The 24,340-nt window shown below is 33.3% G+C and overlaps 1 protein-coding gene across 3 annotated transcripts; it reads right to left on the bottom strand.

Moving 5' to 3' along the window:
* Positions 1–114: 114 nt before the first annotated feature.
* Positions 115–21,018, bottom strand: KCNB1_1 (Potassium voltage-gated channel sub B member 1). Of its 3 annotated transcripts, XM_051211037.1 has the most exons (3): positions 19,555–21,018; positions 10,058–10,177; positions 115–1,570 (listed from the first exon to the last, which is right to left on the bottom strand). In XM_051211037.1, exons 1-2 carry the CDS (start codon positions 20,500–20,502, stop codon positions 10,163–10,165), a joined length of 963 nt encoding a protein of 320 aa, XP_051071069.1. In that variant the 5' UTR covers positions 20,503–21,018; the 3' UTR covers positions 115–1,570; positions 10,058–10,162. The 3 variants fall into 3 exon arrangements, with proteins under 3 accessions (XP_051071069.1, XP_051071068.1, XP_051071067.1); XM_051211036.1 differs by lacking the exon at positions 10,058–10,177; XM_051211038.1 differs by lacking the exons at positions 115–1,570; positions 10,058–10,177 and adding an exon at positions 15,403–15,573.
* Between the last annotated feature and the right edge of the window lie 3,322 nt (positions 21,019–24,340).

Raw genomic sequence — 24,340 nt, 5'->3', positions numbered from 1 at the left:
TACGCAACCTCGTTTGATAATTAGAGTCTCGAATCACTTTATGATGCAATCTTTTCTATCATTTTATGGATATATATTTACCATACAAATATCAAAACGAATGTTGAAAAGAGATTTTTTCGTTGAATTCTCTTTATTTCTATTTAAAAGAATTATATTTAATGAAATAAATGATGTCGTTTATACTTATAAACAATCTGTTTCATCAGACTCCGAAAATTCTGATAATTCGTGCAAATAGTTGTAGGAAAAATGGTAAGAACATAAGGGAAAAAAAATTCAGTATTTATCTTTTGGTGTGAATAGTCGATAACATGAGTTGACTGAAGTGCAAATAATGATCAAGGAAAAATAAATAAAAAAACCGTTTAAGTGATAGACAAAGAGATGGAGGAAAAAAGATCAACCTGATCTTATTCGTATGATATAGTCCCATTTTCAAACATACTACCGATTTATATTTGTGGAAATATAAATGTCATGAATAATATTCACCACAAGCCATACTATCGACATCATTCACACTCAGACTAACTTGTTTATATCTAATCAAATTGTCGCTAGGATTAATGATTCCTATTTCTTTGTTTATAAAGTTCCTTTCCTTCTCACTTGTCAATTTATTACAACAACTGTTATAATTACTGTGATAATCACGCTCAATAGCATTTTCTGATTTTATTGAACCTAATGAATAACGATCTCTAATAACATTGAAACTTCTTTTATTGTATAACGCTTTCTGACTTATATTTGACTTTTTCAGAAAATTCGTATCTCCCAACTGGCAACCTTCATTATGAGCTTCTTGTCGTTTTAAAACTTTTTCACGTCTCATTTGATCATGATAAAATGCAGCGAAATTATTAACAATAATTGGGATTGGTAGACCGACAACAAGCACACCGCATATACAGCATACTGAACCGATGACTTTGCCTAATACTGTTTTTGGTGTGATATCACCATAACCAACTGTTGTCATAGTGATGATAGCCCACCAAAATGTAGCCGGTATGCTTTGAAATTCATTCTTATTATCGTCTTTTTCAGCGAAATAAGCTAAGCTTGAAAATAATAGAACAACAAGTACAACAAATAGCATTAATAAACCTAATTCCTTATAAGATTGCTTTAATGTATAACCAAGTGCTTGTAGACCTTGTGAATGACGTGCTAATTTAAAAACACGTAATATACGCAGAATACGAAACATTTGTACAATTTTACGCATAGATACAAGTGAATCTAATGGGGAATGAAGCCATACTTCAAAAATCACAGAAAAATAATAAGGTAGTATAGCAATAACATCGATAAGATTCATTGGACTTTTAATAAATGTACATTTATTTGGCGCAACTGATAAGCGTAATGCATATTCAACTGTAAACCATATTGTACAAATTGATTCTAACGTTTCTAAATGTTCGTTTACATAATCTGCATTACTTGTGGTATGATTATCATGATTAATTCCAGACGAATTTCCACGTAGTTCAGGTATTGTACTTAAATTCAATCCAATTATTGATAATATGATGAAAGCTATTGAAATTACAGCAAATATCTGTGTAAAAAAAGACAAAGATAAAAATATAACTTATCAAATGATATCAGCAAATAACATCAGTCTACAAAGCTAATAATAAACTATTTGCCTCGATCATAATATTCAGTTTCGGATTAATATAAAACGTTCGATAGCCTTGTGTATTGTATATGATATTAAATGAATGAACCGAATGGTTAAGAAACTCTACTTAAGTGCCTTGCTTTTGACACTTACTGGTGAAGATTAACTGTAAGCTGGAAGGAAATTATATGTCTTATGTAAATATTAACACCCATCATTTGGTGCTTGAGTTCAGCCCGTTACTAGTGTCGTTTTTACGGCAGTACCATCGTTAGTATCTAACCTTTATTACAGCATTTATAGCAACGGAATAGCATAACAGTACTTACTACTTTTGGTAATCAATACGTTTGTGATTTCAAACAAGTTTTGAAAAATTTATTTTCTGCACTCTATATTTACTTTTGGGCTTAAGTGACAACTTAAACAGTTAGAAATTGTCCTGACGATCTAATTCATATAACTGTATTATGTACTCTTGAAATAAAAACTGTGATATTTGTGCAATGTGTAATCGTTATTACCTACTAGTAACCAATATTTATGTAGGAAGAACCTATAGACGATCCGTATATGTTTATAAACCACGTAAATCTTCCAAAATGTCTAGTAATATCCCTGTCATTTTTGCTGATAATTCCACATTGCAGGTCAAGAAAACGATGAAAAAAAGGATAGAATTTAAAGTTTTACGAGCTACATATACATAAATACTTCAAATTAAAAAAAACGGGCAAATACAATATCGTTATAGAAAACACTACTGAATAATTTTACACTTAAAAAGAGAAATAAAGTATATCCCACTAATGACTCATTATGTTTATGGTGAAGCTGACACTTATATTATGACAATAATTTTGTAGTGATATACAAAAGAAGATAGACAATGTACGCTTTTTAGTGACTTTCGAAAGTTTTAATAAATCGATAATATTTAATTCATCTCTTTGTCCAATCTACCTTGCCTATATGGTCATTTGGTTGTTGTTAAAGGTCGTTAATAACAGGCAATAATTTTCGGTGAAATTTAACAGAATAAGTCTAAAATAATAATAAAAAATTGCTAGAAAAAGTCATATTTCCATGGTGGGCTAGCTTCAATTGACTCATGAATTCAACTATTAAATTATTTCAATGGTTAAGATCCTGAGTCAGTTGAAGCTAGACCACCATGGAAAACCTGGAAGCACTAGATGGCGGTTTCGTCCTATATATATATAAATTTTAATTAAGGGTGAATTTCATGAGCGAATAATGGGGATATGTACGATTGTGGTGAATTTCGTTATATTTAGACGACACCAACTGATATTCACAATGAAACTAGAAAATTATGTATTAGGATAGTACAATATAGTTGGTTTTCTTCATAAATTAAAAAATAGGCTAGTACAGAAGTGTAAACAGAAAAAAACCTACAATTTCTTAAAATGGATAAAATCTAGTAATCGGAGTAAAAGCAGATTTAACACCGATTGACACTAGCTGAAGACTCAATGAAATCCGTATGGTATTGAATAGCTATTTATCCTAGATCACATAGTAAGTATATTCAGACAACGCAAGGTGCGACTGACTAGTGGGAAAGATAGGTATGACCTTATGGATGACATAATGGACTAATTTAGTACTGTAAATGACTACTCAATCTGTTTTTGTGTTAAATATTTTGTTATTGATTTCTGGTTCTAAATAAAACTATTGGACAAGTGCAGCAACAGTCCTCGTGATTCAATGCGCACTCAGACCACAATAAAATTAAAAGCTATCTTTACCTGGAATCCCATAGGTGGGGCAAACTAATCATGTTCAGTACCCTCCATCCCTACACAAACTCTATGAAACTAAGTTGTAATATCGAAGACTTCCAGACATCAATAAATTCGTATTACAACGTGGTGGTTGTTTATTGCTAGCAAGGAAAGAGCTGACAATATTGTCCGGAACACCAACAAAAGCTTTGTAGTTAAACTACTCAACATAAAAATTAATACCACAACTGAAAAAAAACAATATAAATGAATAATTATATGTAACATAGTAACATGTCCAAAACAGATTGTGAATAAAATGGAAGAAAATATACTTTCTCAACTGAAATTCCTTTGAAATAATAATCAGTCAGCCAAGTTAATTTTTCTTAATTCCATATCAATATTATTTTAATAATATAAAGAGGGAAAATATATTTATAAAATTTCGTTTTACATTATTCTACGGATTGTTGTTAATCTTTGATCTTAGATAAACAATACCAAAACAACAGTATTTTCATAAGGCTTAGATTTAAAAGTCGGTTTCTTGAAATAATATTAAAATGTATATGAAAGCGTTACAAGAAAGGTGTTTTAGGTTGTCATAGTATCGAGCTGTATAATTGTCAAATATTTATGGTAGAAAAGAGGTAGAAAGTGTATAGCAATACAAAAATTCGTTTTGTCATATAAATGGTTATTATTTATTTAATAAATAGGCCGAGGTTAGGATTACAGCTGACTCAGTCAACAATTAGACTGTTGAAAATTTGCCAACATACTAGAACTCTTTTAAAGTGATAATAATAAACGTTTTGAAATGAAGTGAATTCATTTTATTTCGTGTGCTCCAAGTCAACTACATATTCACCGATCTGTACAACTGAATGAAACGTTTCATTTAGAGCTGCCATGGTGGTCGATTCAATGCTTCTCTTCATTTTCTTTATTTTCCTAGTTTTATTTGGTTGATTTTATCTTTGTTTAGTCTTAACCGTTGCATTGTTTATCTTAGTCCAGTTTTCACTTCATTTCCAACCCATAGTTACTATGAAGAGTCTTATTATTTTGACATTATCCAGTAAAATATTTGACACCTTATCCATTTAAGCATTTGACTAATCCTGTCTTCTCAAGTCCTCGTCAATTATTATTATTATTATTATTATTATTATTACTAATATTATTATCACCATTATTATAATTACCGTACTTCATTTATTTTTGGTTAATGCTATCACTGTCATCGTTTTGCCTACTCCAGTCATAAGTTGTACATGGTTCTTATATCCGAAGAAGTCATCGTCTCATTCTTTTTTGTAGAATTATTCCTTTTCACTAGTGAATTAAATGAATTTTTAAATATTACGCATGAAATTGAGATTGTAAAACATTTCATTTATTGGTACAAATGATGATTTAGAAAACACAAAATAAAATGAATTCATTTAATTTTACAATATATTGTTGTGTTCGCTTTACAAAAGTTTATCAAGAGAACCTATTGAATGAACCTAGAATTTATGATAAGCCTCATGTTGTTCAATTTCTCTATGGAGTGGTAGAATAAATTGTAGCAATGATTATGCTGTATGAAATATGGAAATGAAGCATATCGCATATCAAAATATTTATAGTAATTTGAACTTATGAATAAAGACCACATAAACATCATTTTTTTTTTTAGAAAGAAACAGTCACTACTAACCGCTTCATTATCCTTGATATGAATGACATGAGTAATAAATGCACTCCAAAAACAGATAACCCGTGATCTCTAATTTTAATATGAATTCCCTGATTCTTTTTGCTTAACTTGTAGTTAAACATCTTAAATGGTATTACAATATGGATATATATTGTATGATTTCTACCTCAGTTACTAAAACGAAATCATTTTATACCGTAAAACACGAAACAGATAAAAATAAAGGATACGGTGATATTCTTTGCAGACTTCCTCATAGAGTAACTACTTTAAAATGCTAACTTAGTTTGTGAGTTTCGTCAGTTAGGCGTAACCACTTCATGTAAACGTGTATTTCAGTAACCGATGCCAATGTTCACTCATAAACATACTACGACCGTCTTGTCCAGAGTATCAAGTTCACGAGACAAATTCATTTATTATAGACCACAGTTTGGGATGAAACATGTATCTATTCTCCCGTGGTTTTTAGTGGTTCCCTAATTAAAGTCGAGACTGTCTTCAAGGTGATTTATGGGCAAGAATTCAGCAAAATTGCTGGCGTACTGTTAACAAACACATACACAGAGCATAAACAGAGTTAAAATAAACAAAGTAGTTAATCATGAAAGTAAACAAAAAATTACTTTTTATACATCTATCGAAACGCTACTGAATAATAAGAAAACACGCATACACACACTGGCCTCATCATCTGAACTCCATTTTCAATATTATAAAAATGATGTGTCTTGCAAAAGCACTTTGCATCAGAGTTTTTGTGCAATTCTCATAGTTTTCTATCTTATCGTTTTTCATTTTTTGGCGAAACAATTGCTAGAAATAAAAGAAAACAATTCCAGTAGTCCAAAGTTTACATCATAACGAGGTGGAATTATCCGAGAAAAACCTAGTACGTACGCGTGTGAGAACTGTTAATAAGCTTCACTAACAAGAAGAAACAAATAATAAGCAGTTCCCGGTTTTCAATCATTCTCGGCCAAACATCAGTTCGTTAAAGAAACTATGTTAAAATTATAAAAAATACCAAAAATTTGTCAAATGGTATATTGGTAGTACTGTTTTTGTTAAGAAAAGCTTATAACTAAGAACATGATTGATGAATTTCAATGTGTACATAAAGTTAAAGTATATACATTTTAAAAAAATCAAATTATATTAATTTGTTTTCCATTTAGTGGATATTACTCAACATTGAACTGCATATAAATCCTAAATATGACGAAATATGAGTCCTTGATCCATAACTAACAATACTGAAAAGATTTATTAAAGTAACTTGGCGAATAATACGCTTTCGATAATGATATTAGAAGACGAAGATTATCACATAGTTCCGATAATCTTCGTCTTCTAATATCATTATCGAAATTTATCAAAGGGACTAATTGTTTTGAATAATACGCTGTCAAAATACCGTAAAATGGAAAAATTAATTTATCGTAATTTCAACTCCTAAATATAGTTAGTACTTCTATACTGAAATGGCTTAAAGCTTAGCCAGAAATGATATTTACAACAAACTTATTTTATTCCCATTATATCCTTTGATACCCATATTAACCGGTGTTCTTCTACAAGAAAAACAAAACTTTATAGTTTTTAAGCTGTACGTTATCCAGATAAATATTAAAACAGCTGTTACATTACTTGTAAAATACATTTTCCCACCGAGCCATGAGATAATTCAAGGGGTGAGTTTAAAAAAGAAACGTAAAAATGCGAACCATTCAATCCCACCTTAATAGTCTAAAAGTATATTACCTCGTCTCGAAATCTAAAATTTCTGTGGCTTTGTCCTAATTGTTATCTCAAGTGAACATCGCCAAGAAGTTCTATTTAAAAACATAACAGCTATCCGATACTTCCTAGTTTCCGATAACCATCCACAGGATACCAGTCCGTAATATAGAATGTTTCCTAAATTAGTCTCTTACTGTTACTTTTATTCAAACTTTAAATAAAACTACCCATTTATTCATTCATTTCCTTAGAATATTTAAGTTTAAACCATATTTTTTTAAATGTTAAACGTTATTATGCTTTTTCTCGAGAAAAAGTTAACTTATTAATAAACTAATTACAAAATTAAGTGATCGAATTAACTAGGAATATCTGAGGGATAAATGAAATTGTGAAAAATTACTGACAGATGGAACAAAACTCAATCAATTAACTTGATTTGTTTTAAACGGATTAATTTTGTCTTTAATCATATATCAATTTCAGTTTAAAAGTTAAAGCGTCTTCAGTGCAGATTTAACTTTACTAGTCAAGTTTATAACATGTCTAACATGATAAAGAGCTTGCTAGTAGCACACATATAATGCATATCTAAAGCTTTTAACAGTTAAGTCATGAATTACACTGTATGGCAGTCAACATCATTTTACCTATAGACAAACGCATATTTCTACTTTTGGTAAAAGTGAAGCTCCCTTACCCACTTGAACCTGCGTCACTTAGTTCCATAACTAGAGAAGGTATCATCAATCATCAGTTCCATTTCTATATCAAACCATAACTTTGTAACTGAAGTTACCAAATTCTACAGTAGACGTTCCATGGTGGTTATCAAGCGAAGTGACCAGATATGCAAAAGCTACGGATTTCCTCGACCACACTGACACATTCTGCTCACTATGACAGATAAACGTATATGAGGTCTGGTACTGACCGTGTAAGGTCTATAATCAACAAAAATATATGCTGAGGTAGGATGCACGAATAAAGTCCATGAAACCTAAGTTTTGCATTTCTAGTCATATTATTTAATAACCACCATGGAGCATTAATAATTCCAACGACGACTAAACCAGTAATTACCACTGGGACAAGTTAACTGAATATTCCCACGTCTGTGGTAAAGTTTACACAGTCTTGTAGCAATAAGACGCAATCCATTAATTCATTTTCCAGCGAATTAGATCATACACCCAGTCAAACAAATTATCTAACAATAACACAGTTCAACGATGACACTAGTTGACCATGAGTTTATTTACAGCGTGAAGTTATTTTTGAAGTAAATGGAAACTATAAGCCGTCTAAATTTAAGATAATTCTATCCTCATTTGTGACCAACTTCGAAAATGTAGATCAGTGGCTGTGTTCTAGTAATACTTAAACATTCAGATTTAATCATGTATGTTTTAGTGGATGTCGTTTGTCGAAGAGCCCAAAATGTGGATAAATTACTAATCAGGAGCTTCATTGATTCATTCCTGAATTGTTGTAAGCAGCTGATGAGAACCTAACGAAATAAAACGAATTCATATTATTCTGCACCAATCTTTGTCCTTGCTCTATTCAAGATAATAAAGGGAACTATGTGTATGAAACTTCTGATTTTAGTCTGAAAGTATCTAAAATCATAAAACCTTACACTAGCAATCTTCATGAGTAAAACCAATCTATCAGTGAGAAAAATGCTTTGCAAACCACTTAATAGTGAAGTATAGAATGTAAGGATTTTTAACTTAAATTTAAAGTCAAAAAATAAAATACCCACTTGCTAGTTGACAAATATATATTTAACCAATTCTGAATAGAGCAGACTAAAATCAATAAAAATGTAGATAGTGTGGGTCGAGGACTACAGTCATAACAATTAAACTATAATAAGGTATAACCTCTCAGGTCAACCGTTTATTCTGTAATAAAATGCACGCCATAAGTTATTTATACTTTCACTAATGTGAAGTTACTGATGACAATACAGAAAAGTTCTTTCATTTATATTTTTTGTTTTCTCTTCAACAGAAATGCATCCAGTTGAATGGTATCTCACTGTATAATATGTATAGACATATATATTAATGTATATACGTATTTTTACAGGATGATAATAATACTGATAATAAACTTCTGTTATACATGGTGACAGTGAGGTTAAATAAACAAAGGTATTAGAAAAAAATTTTTTTTATAAAACAAGGAAAGTAAATAATCGTTTGATAGTAAATGGCTTAAGTATTCATCGGGTAAAGATGGCTCAGCATGATAAAATAAAATGTTGAAACAGAGATGAAATGTAATCGGAAAGATCGTGGAAATAAAAACAAACCGGTTGGGGGTAGAAGATTTGAAGGGAAGATGGAAGGTGAAGCAGGTGGCTGTAAGGGAACAAGAGTATGAAGAAGGAGAAAAATTCTAATACATTAAGACCATGGTAGAAGAAGAGGTTGTACCAGTCTCTTTTGTACACATAATTCTGGTTTTTCAAAATGTATGGCTATTGCCTCGGCAATGCAAAGAAGATGCAGTCTAATTGTCTTAGGAAGGCTTCTACTTACCTTGTAGATGACTTTGAACGCAGAGTCTGTCTTGATTGAGTGACCTGTGTCTACAAGGTGTTCGATTATAGAACTTCTTATTAAGCTGTTGCCTCCTCTTTTTAGCCACGCCGGTCAATGTTCTTGAATTCTTTTGGATAAAGTACGCATCGAACGACCTATATACCCAGCTCCACAAGAGCAGGTAAATTGGTAAATGCACATTGAGTTGGCCAGATGCTATAATTTATCTTTCAGATTATTGGTGAACAGCCACCTGCTTCACCTTCCATCTTCCCTTCAAATCTTCTACCCCCAACCGGTTTGTTTTTATTTCCACGATCTTTCCGATTACATTTCATCTCTGTTTCAACATTTTATTTTATCATGCTGAGCCATCTTTACCCGATGAATACTTAAGCCATTTACTATCAAACGATTATTTACTTTCCTTGTTTTATAAAAAAAATTTTTTTCTAATACCTTTGTTTATTTAACCTCACTGTCACCATGTATAACAGAAGTTTATTATCAGTAATATATATTAATGCTTGACTTATCAGGCGAACCTTCACTTAAAACATGATAGCAAGTAAATGTCATAATATGAATGGGGTTTAGTATAAATATATTCATACCATATATAAACACGCTCATACACAGTATACATATATCTGCTTACGTAATGTATTACGTCCTGTGTAATAAATTACACTATTTATTACACTTACTGGACTGAGTTTTATCAATATCATCCTCATCATTGACAACAGCAACAATAATCAAATTACAAACGTATCATCTGCGATACAAAGAAAATTAAATATTTAAAACTAAATTATAATCAATGATTTATTGAACATTATAAATTTTCGGGTGTAGACAAACAAATTTATTCACTTTTCGTTCAAAAACAATCGACCAGAGATAATACACGCTTGTGAAAGAAAACAGAAAGATTATGAGGTGCTTCATGTTTTTCAATTATCAAAATGATGTCAGTTTTTGAAAATAAAACCGTCTTTGAAGTTGTACAAAGTTTTACAAACGACGTTTCTATGTGGTAACAAAGCACTCACTGGTGACAAGCTTTGAAATACGCTTATAGATGTTTCATTGAAAAGCTATCATTGATTTAACCGATATAATGATGATCAAATGAAAATAGAGGTGTGTCAAAAATTATCTGGACTTAAAAGTATTGATAATGATCAGATGCATAATTCTCTTTCTAATAAATGGATTATTTTCATCTACTGAAAGCCTCCACAAACCATAGAGCGGTAAATAAGTTTGATTCTCACAAGACAGAATTTCTCCAAATCTTATATTTGTTTAACTTAATCGACCGTATTCTACATCTACAAAGCGCCAACCACTCAATAAATGTAAGTGACTTGTGCGGAACACTATTCACTTTCGACAGACATGAAATGACAGTTCAGAGTTAGTTTTACGTTTGATAACGTTCTCATCTTTAAATGCCGTTAATTAGTAGGAATGAACCATGAAAACACTAATCAAAAGAATACATTCGAGTTAACGTTAATGTTGTTCAGTGCATATTGTATAGATTAGACTAGACTAAACTAATTTTAATGTTTTGATTGCTGAGACTGTTCGACTTTGTGGTTAACTTTTGAAATTAATTTGTTAATATCTCAGATTCTCTATCAAACAGGTGATGTTGAATTGTAAAATGTCAACTGAAAAATAACAAGAATTCCAAATTGCCAACTGTTCGATTGATAATACTCAATTTTAGCAATCATATTCTTTCAATTTATTTGATGTATATAACTGATTTGATTAATGGGGTCCTCAAAGTATATACTTTATCATTCTTTTCATTCTTATCCGCATCCAGTATAAACGGTGTACGAAAAGCCCATAACTTAGTATAGAACTGTGTTCACTTTTATATTTTCTGCTTAATGAAATGTTTGCCAACAACCAAAACAGAAAGGATATTTTCTAAAATTCCCAAACTACCTTCTACAGATTTTTTTCAAAACACATTAGTTCTCTTAATCAAGTAAAATGTATAAACTCAGATGAATAACTACTTCAAAATAATTTATTCAAATATCAAACATTTTTTCCTTCAATATTATTTTAAACAACGTCAATACATGATAAGTTTTTAAAATTTGAAAGATTAACAACAAATCTTTATCCTTCTGAAAATACAACACGAGCAATCCTGTAAAGAACAAACAAATAGACCGACGTCATGTATAAACAAACAATGTTTTGACATACAACCAACTGAGCTTTAACGCTGTTTGTGTGTGAGTTGAAATCCGAATAAAACTTTGTGACTTCTATATAAACTGATGAAGTTGTTTCACTTAATAGTTTCACTTAAAATATTCATTTCGATAGTCAAATGGTGGACTATAATTTTCTACAAGTGTAAAACATTCAGGTAAATGTGGATTGGTATTATCAGATATACAATTGAACGAAAGTGGATAGTGTAGTGAAATCTCGTAAGTAAAGATACAGAATTGATATATGATTGATTGTTGTCGCCAAAACGAATTAAATCAGACGGGACTTCCATTGTAGACTTTAAAATCTTTGTGTTAATGTTTACAGTCTTGTAACAATAAGACGCAATTCATTATTTCATTTTCCAGCGAATTAGATCATACACCCAGTCAAACAAATTATCTAGCAATAACACGGTCCAACAACAACACTAGTTGACGCATTTTCCTTTCTGGAAAACAATTGTGCTGTGTCACAAATACAGTACTTCTTACCAAAAACTACTAATAACCTAACATTCGACATATTTAAATTTCTATTCTAAATACCATCTGTGTCACAACCTAAGCTCAAATATATTTATACATAGTTTCACGAAAAAAATACTTAAACCATCGTTATATAGCAAATAAAATAATCACAATAGTTCAATAAGCTTATCAACTCAAAAGTCAGTCTACAAGATAGTCTAATCTATCCACTGTTTTAGTGCATTAGTTCCCTTGATAAACTTTGTAACGTAAGAACAACAAACAGTTGAAATGAAATGAATTCATTACATTCGATGTGCTCTAAACCTTTCATATGTGCATAGATTATGCTCAACATTTAAAATATCCTACACATCCACTTCTGTGTGTTGAATTAACAGTCAATCAGTTCTCTTTGGAAGAATAATTACAACTACTTTCTATATTCGTACAAGTCTCATTTGTGGACGAACGAAATAAGCGGGAACTCATGACGTAATCGAACAGAAGAAAAATGCGCTAATTGTTACGGTTACTGAAATCAAAAAGCAAACTAAGTTGGACAACCATTGAAAACTGGGAAGTACTAGGCGGCTGTCAACAATCTCCACAACATTTTTACCATTATTGATTATGATAAACAAAATAGTAAAACTGATATTACTTACCCGAAAATATTGATAAAGTGATCATAATAACAGGGATAATAATATCAATGGTTGAAGAAGATATGAGAAAATTCATTTACGTGAATGGATAAGCCGATGGGTTTCAAGCATTCTATTGAATAATGTTCACCTAGCATTGTCGTAATGATCGATTCACTGTTACCTTTTCTTCCCTACTTTGTTCGTATTTAAAAATCTTTGTTTGTCTAACCTATAACGTTTATAAATATAGTTAGTCTTTCTTAACAACATTTTCAACCACAATAAGACCTTCTCTGTTGATTTTAGTTCAGTTTGCCCCTCTAAGTTATAATTATTATAGATAGTCTCGTTAACATTATTGAATAAAATTTTTGAGCCCCATCAGTTTACCCCTTAAAGTAATTGAATTTTCTAATTTCATCTTCAGCCTTTGATACTATTATCACCGTCATTATGACAAATTTAATAATATTGTTTCGCTAATTGTTATCAATTCAATCCATTATTGTTTTGATTTAGAAGACGAAAACAATGAACATTATGCTAATTATGAATCTTTAATTATAAACTAACAATGTATTTTCGTGAAAATAAAAAAAACTCTCTGAAACAATCGACTGATTGTAGGCTGCTGTATTGTGTTTTTAATAAAGCAATGACAATGAAGCGATATATATAATTAATACCTATTTTCACAAAAATTTAGTTCCCTCACTTCATTGTCACCGCTTTCTGTCTTTCTCATCAGTTTAGTTTTCTTCCCAGATAAAAAAGGTCACATAATTTTTTGGAAAAACAAGGGGCAAAAATAATTATCAATATTTGTAAAAAAACGATTTATGGCGCTCGTTTATGTATTCTGTGTATGTGTGTTCTATACACATAAACACAGCTTTTCAGTCTTCGCTCAGAATAAACAAATTAACAAAGAGTCAACCATGAGTTTATTTACAGCGTGAAGTTATTTTTGAAGTAAATGGAAACTATAAGCCGTCTAAATTTAAGATAATTCTATCCTCATTTGTGACCAACTTCGAAAATGTAGATCAGTGGCTGTGTTCTAGTAATACTTAAACATTCAGATTTAATCATGTATGTTTTAGTGGATGTCGTTTGTCGAAGAGCCCAAAATGTGGATAAATTACTAATCAGGAGCTTCATTGATTCATTCCTGAATTGTTGTAAGCAGCTGATGAGAACCTAACGAAATAAAACGAATTCATATTATTCTGCACCAATCTTTGTTCTTGCTCTATTCAAGATAATAAAGGGAACTATGTGTATGAAACTTCTGATTTTAGTCTGAAAGTATCTAAAATCATAAAACCTTACACTAGCAATCTTCATGAGTAAAACCAATCTATCAGTGAGAAAAATGCTTTGCAAACCTCCAAGTTATAATTATTATAGATAGTCTCGTTAACATTATTGAATAAAATTTTCGAGCCCCATCAGTTTACCCCTATGTTATTCATCATTATGGTGAAATCTATGTTCATTTAAAAAATAACTAATTTCATCGAAATCAAAACTAAACACCAATTCTTTCAAGATTGAATTGCGTTAATAAAGCAGATATTTGAGAAACAGTTGGACTGCTTTATAAATCCACTTAAGGTCAAACATATGGATTCATTTTCAGTGAAGGATTTTATACAATTTACAATGGTAGATTCATGACAGAATTATTTGTTTTGCACCAACTGAGTAACATTTTCAATCAAAGTTTACTTAAGGAGTCAAACAAATTATTAACTCATCGGTGATAATAAATATTACTAACTTACTAAAACTAGAAACGTAAAGTAATAACTGAGGCCCTAGTGATCCTGAATTATTTGCCAACCAATAGACTTAAAGTTCAGGATATCAGGAGGTTGAAAGTAGTTGGCAGGAAACCCTCAGTCTTGACTCCTTGCTATTTGGCACTCATTAGGAACGTGTACCTCTAACTTTGAGGAGACTAGTGATCCCTGGCAGATTTCATTCCATGTCACCTAGATTCTTAGTCAGAGGCATTACCAATGAGCTATCCTGTAGGACAGATATTTACAATTTATTGACCCCTGATTAGTAACTAATGTTATATTTATCTAGTCCTTTAGCGCTGATCACATTCCAGCGACCAGGTGCACTTTGCTGATGAGTGTCCAATAGCATAAAACCCAGATCCAGGATTTCTTGTTGACTGCCTTCAACCATCTAACATCTTGACATGCCGCACGTCATTTCGAGTCATTTAAACTATAGCCGCTTGATAACTTGACAGAAAGAATGCAATCAGCACTAAAAGAACTAGACAAGCATGACATTGATCACTACTCAATGACCGATCAATTATAGACCCAAAGGTTTTTGGTGAGATAACTCGCTGAGTTAGCTTGAATTAGGCGTCTGAAGAAAGGTTATACGAGAAATGTAGTATGGTATGGTTTTTGATGATTCTATAGATTAACAAGCGATAAAATATTCTTCAATAAAGAATAATGTATGACAATGCACATGAAATTGCTCAGGACATTAATCTCTAAAGGGAAGAACTAACAGTTCCAAAGGCTAAGATTTACCCATAGTTTCATTAGATTAATTTAATATCTGGAATGAAAAGTTATTTATAGTTAACATTTATTTTGAACTAATGGATTATTCAAAAGATTATCTAATAGTTATTATTTTTCTAACAATTTTGTTAACAACGTCAAAAGATAGCATTATGTTTTAACAGTTCATGATATTAAAGATTTATGGTCATCGCTTCTATTAATTTTTCTTCCTATTAACGTGTCATATAACGAAATCATGAGCTAAAAATAAAAAAAATTAAAATATGTATCAAAATGCTTAGATTTACACCTAAGAATGGAAAAGATGAGAAATTGAGGACTGATTCCAAGAATATATCCCAAAACGTCTCAGGTCAATGGGACCTAAGCCTTTAAGCAGTGCTATTACCAAACACCGCTGTGGTACGAGGCATCAGGTTGATAGACTAAAATTTTTCAATATCATCAACTGACAGTCAAATACCATCCTTCGCAAATTTGCCAAAGTCACGGCCATTAAACGACTAAAGCCGGACTAATGTATGCAAAAGTACACTATTGCAAATATATTCTTACCATTGTGATTTTATCGTCACTTTATTACAGAATTTTCGTGATTTTCTTCTCTCTCTCTCTCTCTCTCCTATTTTAATAACACCACTTATTGCGAAGATATAACCTTATTAGTTATTTTTAACTGACTGATCTCAACACAATATTCCAAGCACAACGTTCCCTCACAAACGCATTTACAAAGCTACATGGGTCACACCGGATCACACCACAGAGAATCAGATCGATCACATTTGCATCACTAAAGCATCCAGGAGGTCAATGGAAGACATGAGAACCAGGAGATGAGAAGACATAGCCTTAGATCACCACCTGCTTGTGGTTGACAAGATGCAACTGAAGTTAAAGAAGCACTAGACAAATGGAGAAACAGCATTACAAAGGTTTAATACAGCCATCCTTCGACATATTGACAAACTTAATCAATTCAGGATATCTCTCAGTCAGTCAGTCAGTTAGCTACAACGTAGGACCAGGCACATATGTGCATCGGTCCAGGTTGCCATACCGCATCAGCACAACAAGATGAACACCGGATTCACAGAAGTGGTTAGGTCAAAGGTGGTAATATATAAGAGAAAGATTGCATATAGAGATATAGTACAAAAAGAAGAAAGAATTGGTTCGTAGAAAGAAAGATATGAAGTGATTTTAATCTCTTAGTTTAAGGGAAGACAGGGAGTGTATACACCGACGCCATTGTGATCGATTCTGAGCCATGTCACCAAGAGTCTCCAACCATTGGTTACGAAAGTCACTCTCTCAGCGACAGGTTCCAAGCCTTAAAAGATCTGCTTGAAGAAACCACTATGAAGAATAACTGGAAAAGGATCAGAGGATCGATAACTTCGGGATGTCAAGAGGTTCTGGGATACAGCAAGCTACATCGTATAGAATAGACCTCTGTTGATAACCTGCGCAAGATATAAGACAGGAAGAACAAGAAGACACCAACCAACAGCAGCCGAACAAGAACAAAGAAGCTCAAGGCACAAGCTGAATACACAAGAGAAAACAAGCAAGTGAAGAGGAGCATGAGAGTCGATAATCGGAAATACGTGGAATGCCTAACAACGACAGAGGAAAAAGCTGTAACAAAAGGAAAAATGAAACAACCATAAAATACAGCGAAGCTGTCAGGGGAAGATAGTAAACCAAAAAGACTCGTCAATGACAAAGAACAAACCAATCACTTGTCTATGTACATCATGTGACTTACGGTGTAGCCGAAAAACATAACTGATAGCCACTACCAGCTAGTAGATTCCTTCTCTCGGAATAACGAAATATTGTCAGTCCGGTGAAGCGAAAATGTCCCATCACTAGAAACGTTTTCAGAAAATCAGCTCGGCCGTATTGGAGTAAACATATTCCATATAGTACTTAATGCTTAACGACCTTTAAAGTTTCTTCTTTGATATATAATGAAATTGTAATGGCAAGAACACCATGAAAAATTATATCTTATTATGGCTTCGCATTTTCCTCTTCAGGAATACAACTAGGCGAAGCGTCACTCGTTCTTAGAATCGGTAAGTGTTATTAGAAGATCTTTTGCTATTGACAGCAATAGAAAGATAAAGATAGGGATATTTCAACATTAGAGTTACATACAAGGAGTTTCGGCCTTACCACGTAAATTGGATGATCGGACTTCTTTTATTATTAAAATGCTTCGAAAAATGCTGAAATCACTTTTTAATGATGTATCTAGGGTTGAAGTGATTCAATTATCAGACGCTCGTAATACAGGACCTATTATCTCTTGCATAAATTAACAACTGGCTGTTATTTCTTGAGCAGAAAAAAGTTACCAAAACAAGTCAGAATATGAAAAGGTCATGTGATCATTAATCAAATATCATCTGGGAATGAAAATAATTTCAACTTTAGCCTTTCTATGTTCACTCGCGGAACCAATCCTGGAGAAATGAGAAAGGTTTTGGCAATGGGTTAGTAACCCTGTCGCGTAGAAAACAACTCCACCAAACTAGGAAGAAACAATTGATCAGTGATTCTTGATTCTCATTGTTTTCTTCATCTAAATTATGTTCTTGGGACAAATTAACTAAAAAATATTTATAAAAATTTCATTTAAACTTTTATTTTGAGTAATGTTTCGTACAGAATTGTCTTTCTGCCTCCTTAAAATGACACGAACTAAAGGTATTCCCTTCCAACTGACATTTTACTAATCATACAGGTATAATCAGAGAAAGTAAACCAGAAAGACTGGTCAATGACAAAAACAAACCAATCACTGAGATTCAAGAACAAAGGAACTGATAAGTGGAGCACTTCGAAGAAATCTTGAAAAGACCAGTTCACTGAACCCACCGGACATCGAAGCAACACCCATAAACCTTCCTATAGATGTCACTCCAACAACTATCGTAGAAATCAGCATAGCCCTCAGACAGGTCAAGAATGGGGAAGATGCAGGACCAGACAACATCATCGATAAACAAGGAGGATCTGATGCAAATTCAAAGACAAGGATTGACAAAGAAAGAGCAGCATTCCCACAGTTGAAGAACATATGGAACTCAGAACAACTGTCAGCAAATATCAAAATCAGAATCTTTAATACGAACGTCAAGACAGTTCTACTGTACGGAGCTGAAACTTGGAGAATTACTACAACCATAATAAAAAAGTACAAGTATTTATGAACAATTATCTACGTAAGATACTCAATGTCCGTTGACCGGATAGCAACAGCAACAAGCAACTATGGGAGAGAACAAACCAACTTTCAGCTGAAGAAGAAATTAGAAAAAGACGTTGGAGGTGAGTAGGACATACACTACGGAAATCATCAAACTGTATTACGAAGCAAGCCTTAACTTGGGATCCTGAAGGAAAACAGAAAAGGCGAAGACTAAGGAACACATTGAGTCGGGAATTGGAAGCAGACATCAAAAGGGTGAATAGCAGCTTGAAACAACTGGAAAGGATTGCTCAGGACAGAGTTCGATGGAGACTGTTAAGGGAGGGTCTATGCTCCTCCACGAGGGGCAACAGGCTCAAGTAAATATATATTGAATATAGTTTTGTCTAGTACTATGTCAATTCCACATAGGTTAATCTGGCTTACGGACAGAGCAGTTCATTTATTCTTCATGAGTCCCATTTTCACCTTGTCAATTATTCACTTATCATACTTTTATATGAGTGAATGTTTGCATCGCTCACCCTATTCATCACATGTCTGGAGCTAATTTTTCTGGCTATAAATATTGAGTCACGCTTTATCAAATGGAGTTGTCACACTTTTCTTCTACCTTTGTTTTACTTTCCCACTTCTTGTTCTTAATGTCTGTCTGTCTAAATAAACCAGTGCGTGCAATAAATTAATCCGATTCATTCTGTATCTGTCATCTTAACATCGCTGTCTCACAAACGGTTTAAGCTTAGGTATAATATACGGAAATATTTTTATTCATGGCATGTTTATTCGTTCTTTAAGATCGAAGTTAGATTAACGGGCCACTAAAATAAACTCAAATTGCTGCAGTTGATCACAAAGTACAGTAATACCAAGTGATCACTGACTTAAGGACTAAAGAATTCAGTTGAATTAATCGATATTAATTAATAAAATGCCTTGTTTCAGGATAAATCAATCTGCTATCAGTGTTCAACTGAAAAGATCAATGTCTAACTTACTCTAGCAGCCATTGAAGTCTGAGGTTTTTCAACCAAGTCCCATACATACTTTTGCAATGTAGCCCACCTTCCTGTGCCAAATCGTTCTTCTTGAGCCTGAGATAGATTTATTTCTCTAGTTTTCTTTAATTCTTCTTGAACCTGTTCCTTTTTTAAATAATATTTATAATAACAACACGTTTCTAATTGGTATTCATTTATACCCCAGTAGAATAAATCATTTTTAAAAGCCACCACACAAATGTCTTCCAAAAAATGTAAATGTCCTGTACGATAAACACCAAGGATTGAACCAAATGAACGTGCATATCTATCAAAATATAATTCATTTTTCTCATTCGAATAACTATCAAACAACTGAGCTAGTTCTGCAGGATTATTTGATATACTCAACCGGCCAAGACGAGATAACGGTAGGCGCCTTAGAGTCTTCCACATTACTTCATGTCGTTCACCACCAACATTCAGTACTACACGACAATGATGTTTGCGAGCTCTAAGAAATGCTGGTATGTAAACAGACTTTTCTAGGATGTCTGTTATTGAATCACGGCTACGTACTGAGATGTGGTCAACACTAGGAAGTTGATTATTTGACGCTAAATGACTTTTGTAAGCATTTGTTACTTGTTTCAAGGGTAGATTTCGACCTAGAAATCTGTCTACGGTTTTGTAGAATGTTTTCGACTTTAATAAATGAGCATGTGATGTTTTACGACGTGGTTTACGCAAACCATTAACACCTTCACCATTTTCTGTAACCTTAACATCATTTCCTGAGACTCGATCATTCATTAAAATGTTACTATCACTGTTCGGAATGACATTTGGAGTGTCATTAGGACCAACAGTGTTGTTATTAGTGAAAACAGTCTCAGTAATGTTTGGTACTGATGAATTAGTTGTAACGGTGTTACTGTTAGTATTATTATTCCAAGTGATTTCCATTGATTGCACATTCCAAAATAGAAGTTCTCAGTATGAAAGCAGATAGTTATATGGTTAGTAATCTGAATTTTTTCATTGATTCCCCATATAGAGGTGATTTTCGTTTTCCATTCTTTTATACTAGCGTCTCAAAATATATAAAATTCTCCACTGTATTTGCATTCATTTGTTCACATGATTTCATGAAAAATAGTTTTTAAGTCTGCTTTGTTAGAATGATAGGCTCCTGAATAAAGCAATCTACAATTTAAATGTTTCCCATTTCGAATGCGAATATGTATTGCTCTTCCGCGAAAAACGACAGGTTATTAGAAGCACATCCCTGCCAAACTTTTATTTGTGCAAAATGTAAACAAAAAGTTAACTACTTAGAATATAAATGAACAAACACTTAAAATAATTGACTGCTATAAGTACATCATTAGTGTTTACATGCATGTATGTATATTTGTGATCATCTCAGCAATAATAAACAGAGACGAATAACATCGCACTGTATACTATGTCCACTTCCACCTATCGTTTTGTTACCAAACGATCTTGTCTGTATGTATATATCTGTACGTATTTATCTGTCTATAAAAATTAATGACCAATGGATTAAGTCTAACTTATTAAACATAGGACAAAGTAACCAGTGTTTGGGATATAGTTGAAGTAACATATCAATATTATTGCATTTTTTCACACCAATCTTGTCTTGGATAAAAGTTGGACCAAACAGATTTAAACACTATGATCAGAAACATCATTCCCAAGATAGGAACGGTTCATATAATTTCATTGGCATTTTTTATGATATGAATATCTCACTTGGTATTGTTTACTTGAATCTTCCCATTGATGTTTAGGACTGCAATTGATCAGTCTCTTATTAGCATATGTGCATACTGTGCGTAGTGCCTCGATATTGCCTTAATTCACAAGTATTATAAGCAAAAATGGATAGTGGCTAGCAGTAGAATCCAGGACGCACGTTTCATCCCATTTGGGACTCGTCAGCTGCTAGTGCACAAGCAGGTGGCTAACAGGACTCAGTAGCTAAGTGGATAACGCGATGGCATTTATAATGATCTCAATATCTATTCAATAAATAAGTAGAAATATTATTTCGTTATTAGTTTTTCCCCAGTCTGGTAGTAGTCACATAAGCATTAGGATCTTCGACAGTGCTGGATTTCCATTTCGCGTTGATTAGAAACTCTCCAACCGTGTTTATACACAAGGCCAATAACTTTAAGTGTGGCAATAGGAATGATATATTTTAGTCAATTAGTCAAAATCTATCAGCTCATATTTTTCTACTTCGGTCAATTTGAATTACATCGTGACATACGTTATCATCCGTAGTCATGTTTCCTTACTTTCTTTAAATCCGCACGTTACACTTTCTTATTAAAACTTCAGAAATTCGTTACGTTGCTGAGTGCACCAAGAAGTCCAATCTCATATCCTGAAGGAATTACAGATCCATGGTGTGAACTATCATAGAACTGTACAACCTCCACTAATCTCCTAATCCAATAAGCACGGTTGTGTCAATGAAATTTGAATGAGGTAGGGGATATGTTAGTTTCAAATAAATTGAGTATTAGGTAGAAAGTTAATAATAAATATAGTTTTTGTGATATTTCTGACGTCAGAAATATGATTTTTCTACTCATTGAGATATAACAAAAACTATATCTATTATTAGAGTAGGGAATATTTATCATTAAACAAACTGGGAAATAATATATACAAAAAGAAACGGTAATGTAATCTTGTTAAAATCCATTATTTTACAAACGAGTTACAAGACCTAGATTTAATTATTCTTGGTTAATTCAAAAGTAGTCGCAATACCATTGATATTAAATGGGTTTTTATCACATAACAGCAAAATGTCTAGAAATTGCACAAAACACGATTGTTTGATGAGTTTAGCGCACTTCTGATACAAGACAAAATTTCTAAAACTGGTACCTATAGATATTTCTCGTTTGACTTCAAAAAAATTAAGTAATCGAATGATTAGGTCATTCCTTGTTATGGTTCTTTATTGCTTGAATGCTATTACTGATGCGTCTTACTCGAACGAACGAAGGATCAATGATTCAGCGACTCGATAGCTATTCTGGTTCGTTGTCCCCAACTCTGCTAACTCGATCAAGAAGTCTGGGTAAGGTGTAGAAAGTGTATTCTACAGACAAACAGCAGATAACAAGTCAAATCAAACACACAAATCAAGCGTATTTATACAAATATTTACAATCGATATTGTCATAGAAAATTTTTAAACATTAATCAATGAGTTCATTAATTGACCTATTTGCGCATTTAATCGATAGTTCATCAATTGACCTATTTGCGCATTTAATCGATAGTTCATCAATTGACCCCAATAAAAATATCTAACATTTAATCAATAAGATGATCGATAAGATAAAATTTAAAAATATGAGTTTGGGGATCTATCGTCCCCAACACTCCTCCCCTTTTTAATAGCGGGCTTTCCTGGGGTCAACCTGCATCCTGACTGTTGCTCGCCGTTCTCGGATAGGCCACCGTCTTGGGCGTGTTTCAGCTTGTTGTTGAGGTTTTTCTTTTGGTGGGGTTGCCGGTAAGTTGAATGTGTCTAGCAGGATGTCAAGAGGAATATTTGCTTCTGTTGATGGGCGGTCTGGGGCTAACCGTTTGCGTAACTGATTCCGATGGCGTTGCCACCTGTCGCTGCCTACCTCAACTTCGTACATGACTCGGCCAACTCTTCTGACCACTCGCGCTTCTGTCCATGGACTATGGGTCGGTCTGTAATCACGGGCAAACACAGGACATCCCACTTCGTATGTGGATTGCTTTTTTTCAAACTTTGTCCGTTCTGGTGTCGGTGCATTACTTGGATGCATCAGACTGTGGATCGTCTTCAGTCTTCTTCCCATTAGGATCTCTGCTGGGGACTTTCGCTCAGGCAACGTCTCATTTGGTGTTGTTCGATACACGTATAAGAAATTTTGCAACGCGTCTGCTGGCGTCCCCTCCCCTTTTGCCTTAGCCAAGGCTCTTTTAAACGTATCCACAAACCTTTCTGCTTGCCCATTCGACTGCGGGTGGTATGGTGGCGAGCGTACGTGTTTTATGGCTAGTCGTTGACAGAATGACTGGAATTGGCTTGAGGTGAACTGTGAACCGTTGTCAGATACAATGACATCTGGTATACCATTTCGGGAGAAAATTTCTGTGAGGATCTGTATTGTTTTAGTCGTTGTTGGCGGTATGATAGGGTTGATTTCAGGCCATTTCGAAAGGGCGTCTACTACAACTAGATACATGGTTCCGTTAATCGGGCCTGCAAAGTCGACGTGTATCCTGGACCAAGGATTATCAGGTTGTGGCCATGAAACTGGTGGAACTTTGGCGTTTACTTTTGCTGCTTGCTGACACCGCATACATTTTCCAACCAATTCTGTTATATGTTGATCCATTAGCGGCCAATACGCATGACTCCTGGCTATGGATTTCATTCGTCTAACCCCCGGGTGACCAAGGTGGAACTGTTTCAGCACTTTTGCACGAAGGGATTCTGGCACAACCACTCTCTCTCCGAACATCAAGCAGTCGTTTACAATGCATAGAGAATCCCGCCGCTGATACAGCTGTTTTATATCACCATCAAACTTCTTAGACGGCCAACCGTTGGTGACATAGCTCATAGTTCTGTTGATGATGGGGTCGCTCTTAGAAGCATTTTGTATGTCCTTTGCAGATACCGGTAAAGTTCGTATTGCGGTCGTCAGATAACATTCGGCGTGGTCTTCCGCTAGCAGAGATGCGATGACCGTGTTTTCCTCAGCCGCCA

Source organism: Schistosoma haematobium, chromosome ZW, assembly GCF_000699445.3.
Source record: "Schistosoma haematobium chromosome ZW, whole genome shotgun sequence".
Classification (NCBI taxonomy): domain Eukaryota; kingdom Metazoa; phylum Platyhelminthes; class Trematoda; order Strigeidida; family Schistosomatidae; genus Schistosoma; species Schistosoma haematobium.
The sequence above is the reverse complement of the archived record's forward strand: the minus strand, read 5'-3'. Positions and strand labels throughout refer to the sequence as shown.

What these genes read in the sequence shown, in the direction of transcription:
- KCNB1_1 (XM_051211036.1), bottom strand. Translation starts at nt 20,502, where the DNA reads ATGGAAATCACTTGGAATAATAATACTAACAGTAACACCGTTACAACT. An exon ending in AGACTTCAATGGCTGCTAGA is followed by an intron (nt 1,571 to 19,554) that starts GTAAGTTAGACA and finishes TTTTTTACACAG; the next exon opens with ATATTTGCTGTAATTTCAAT.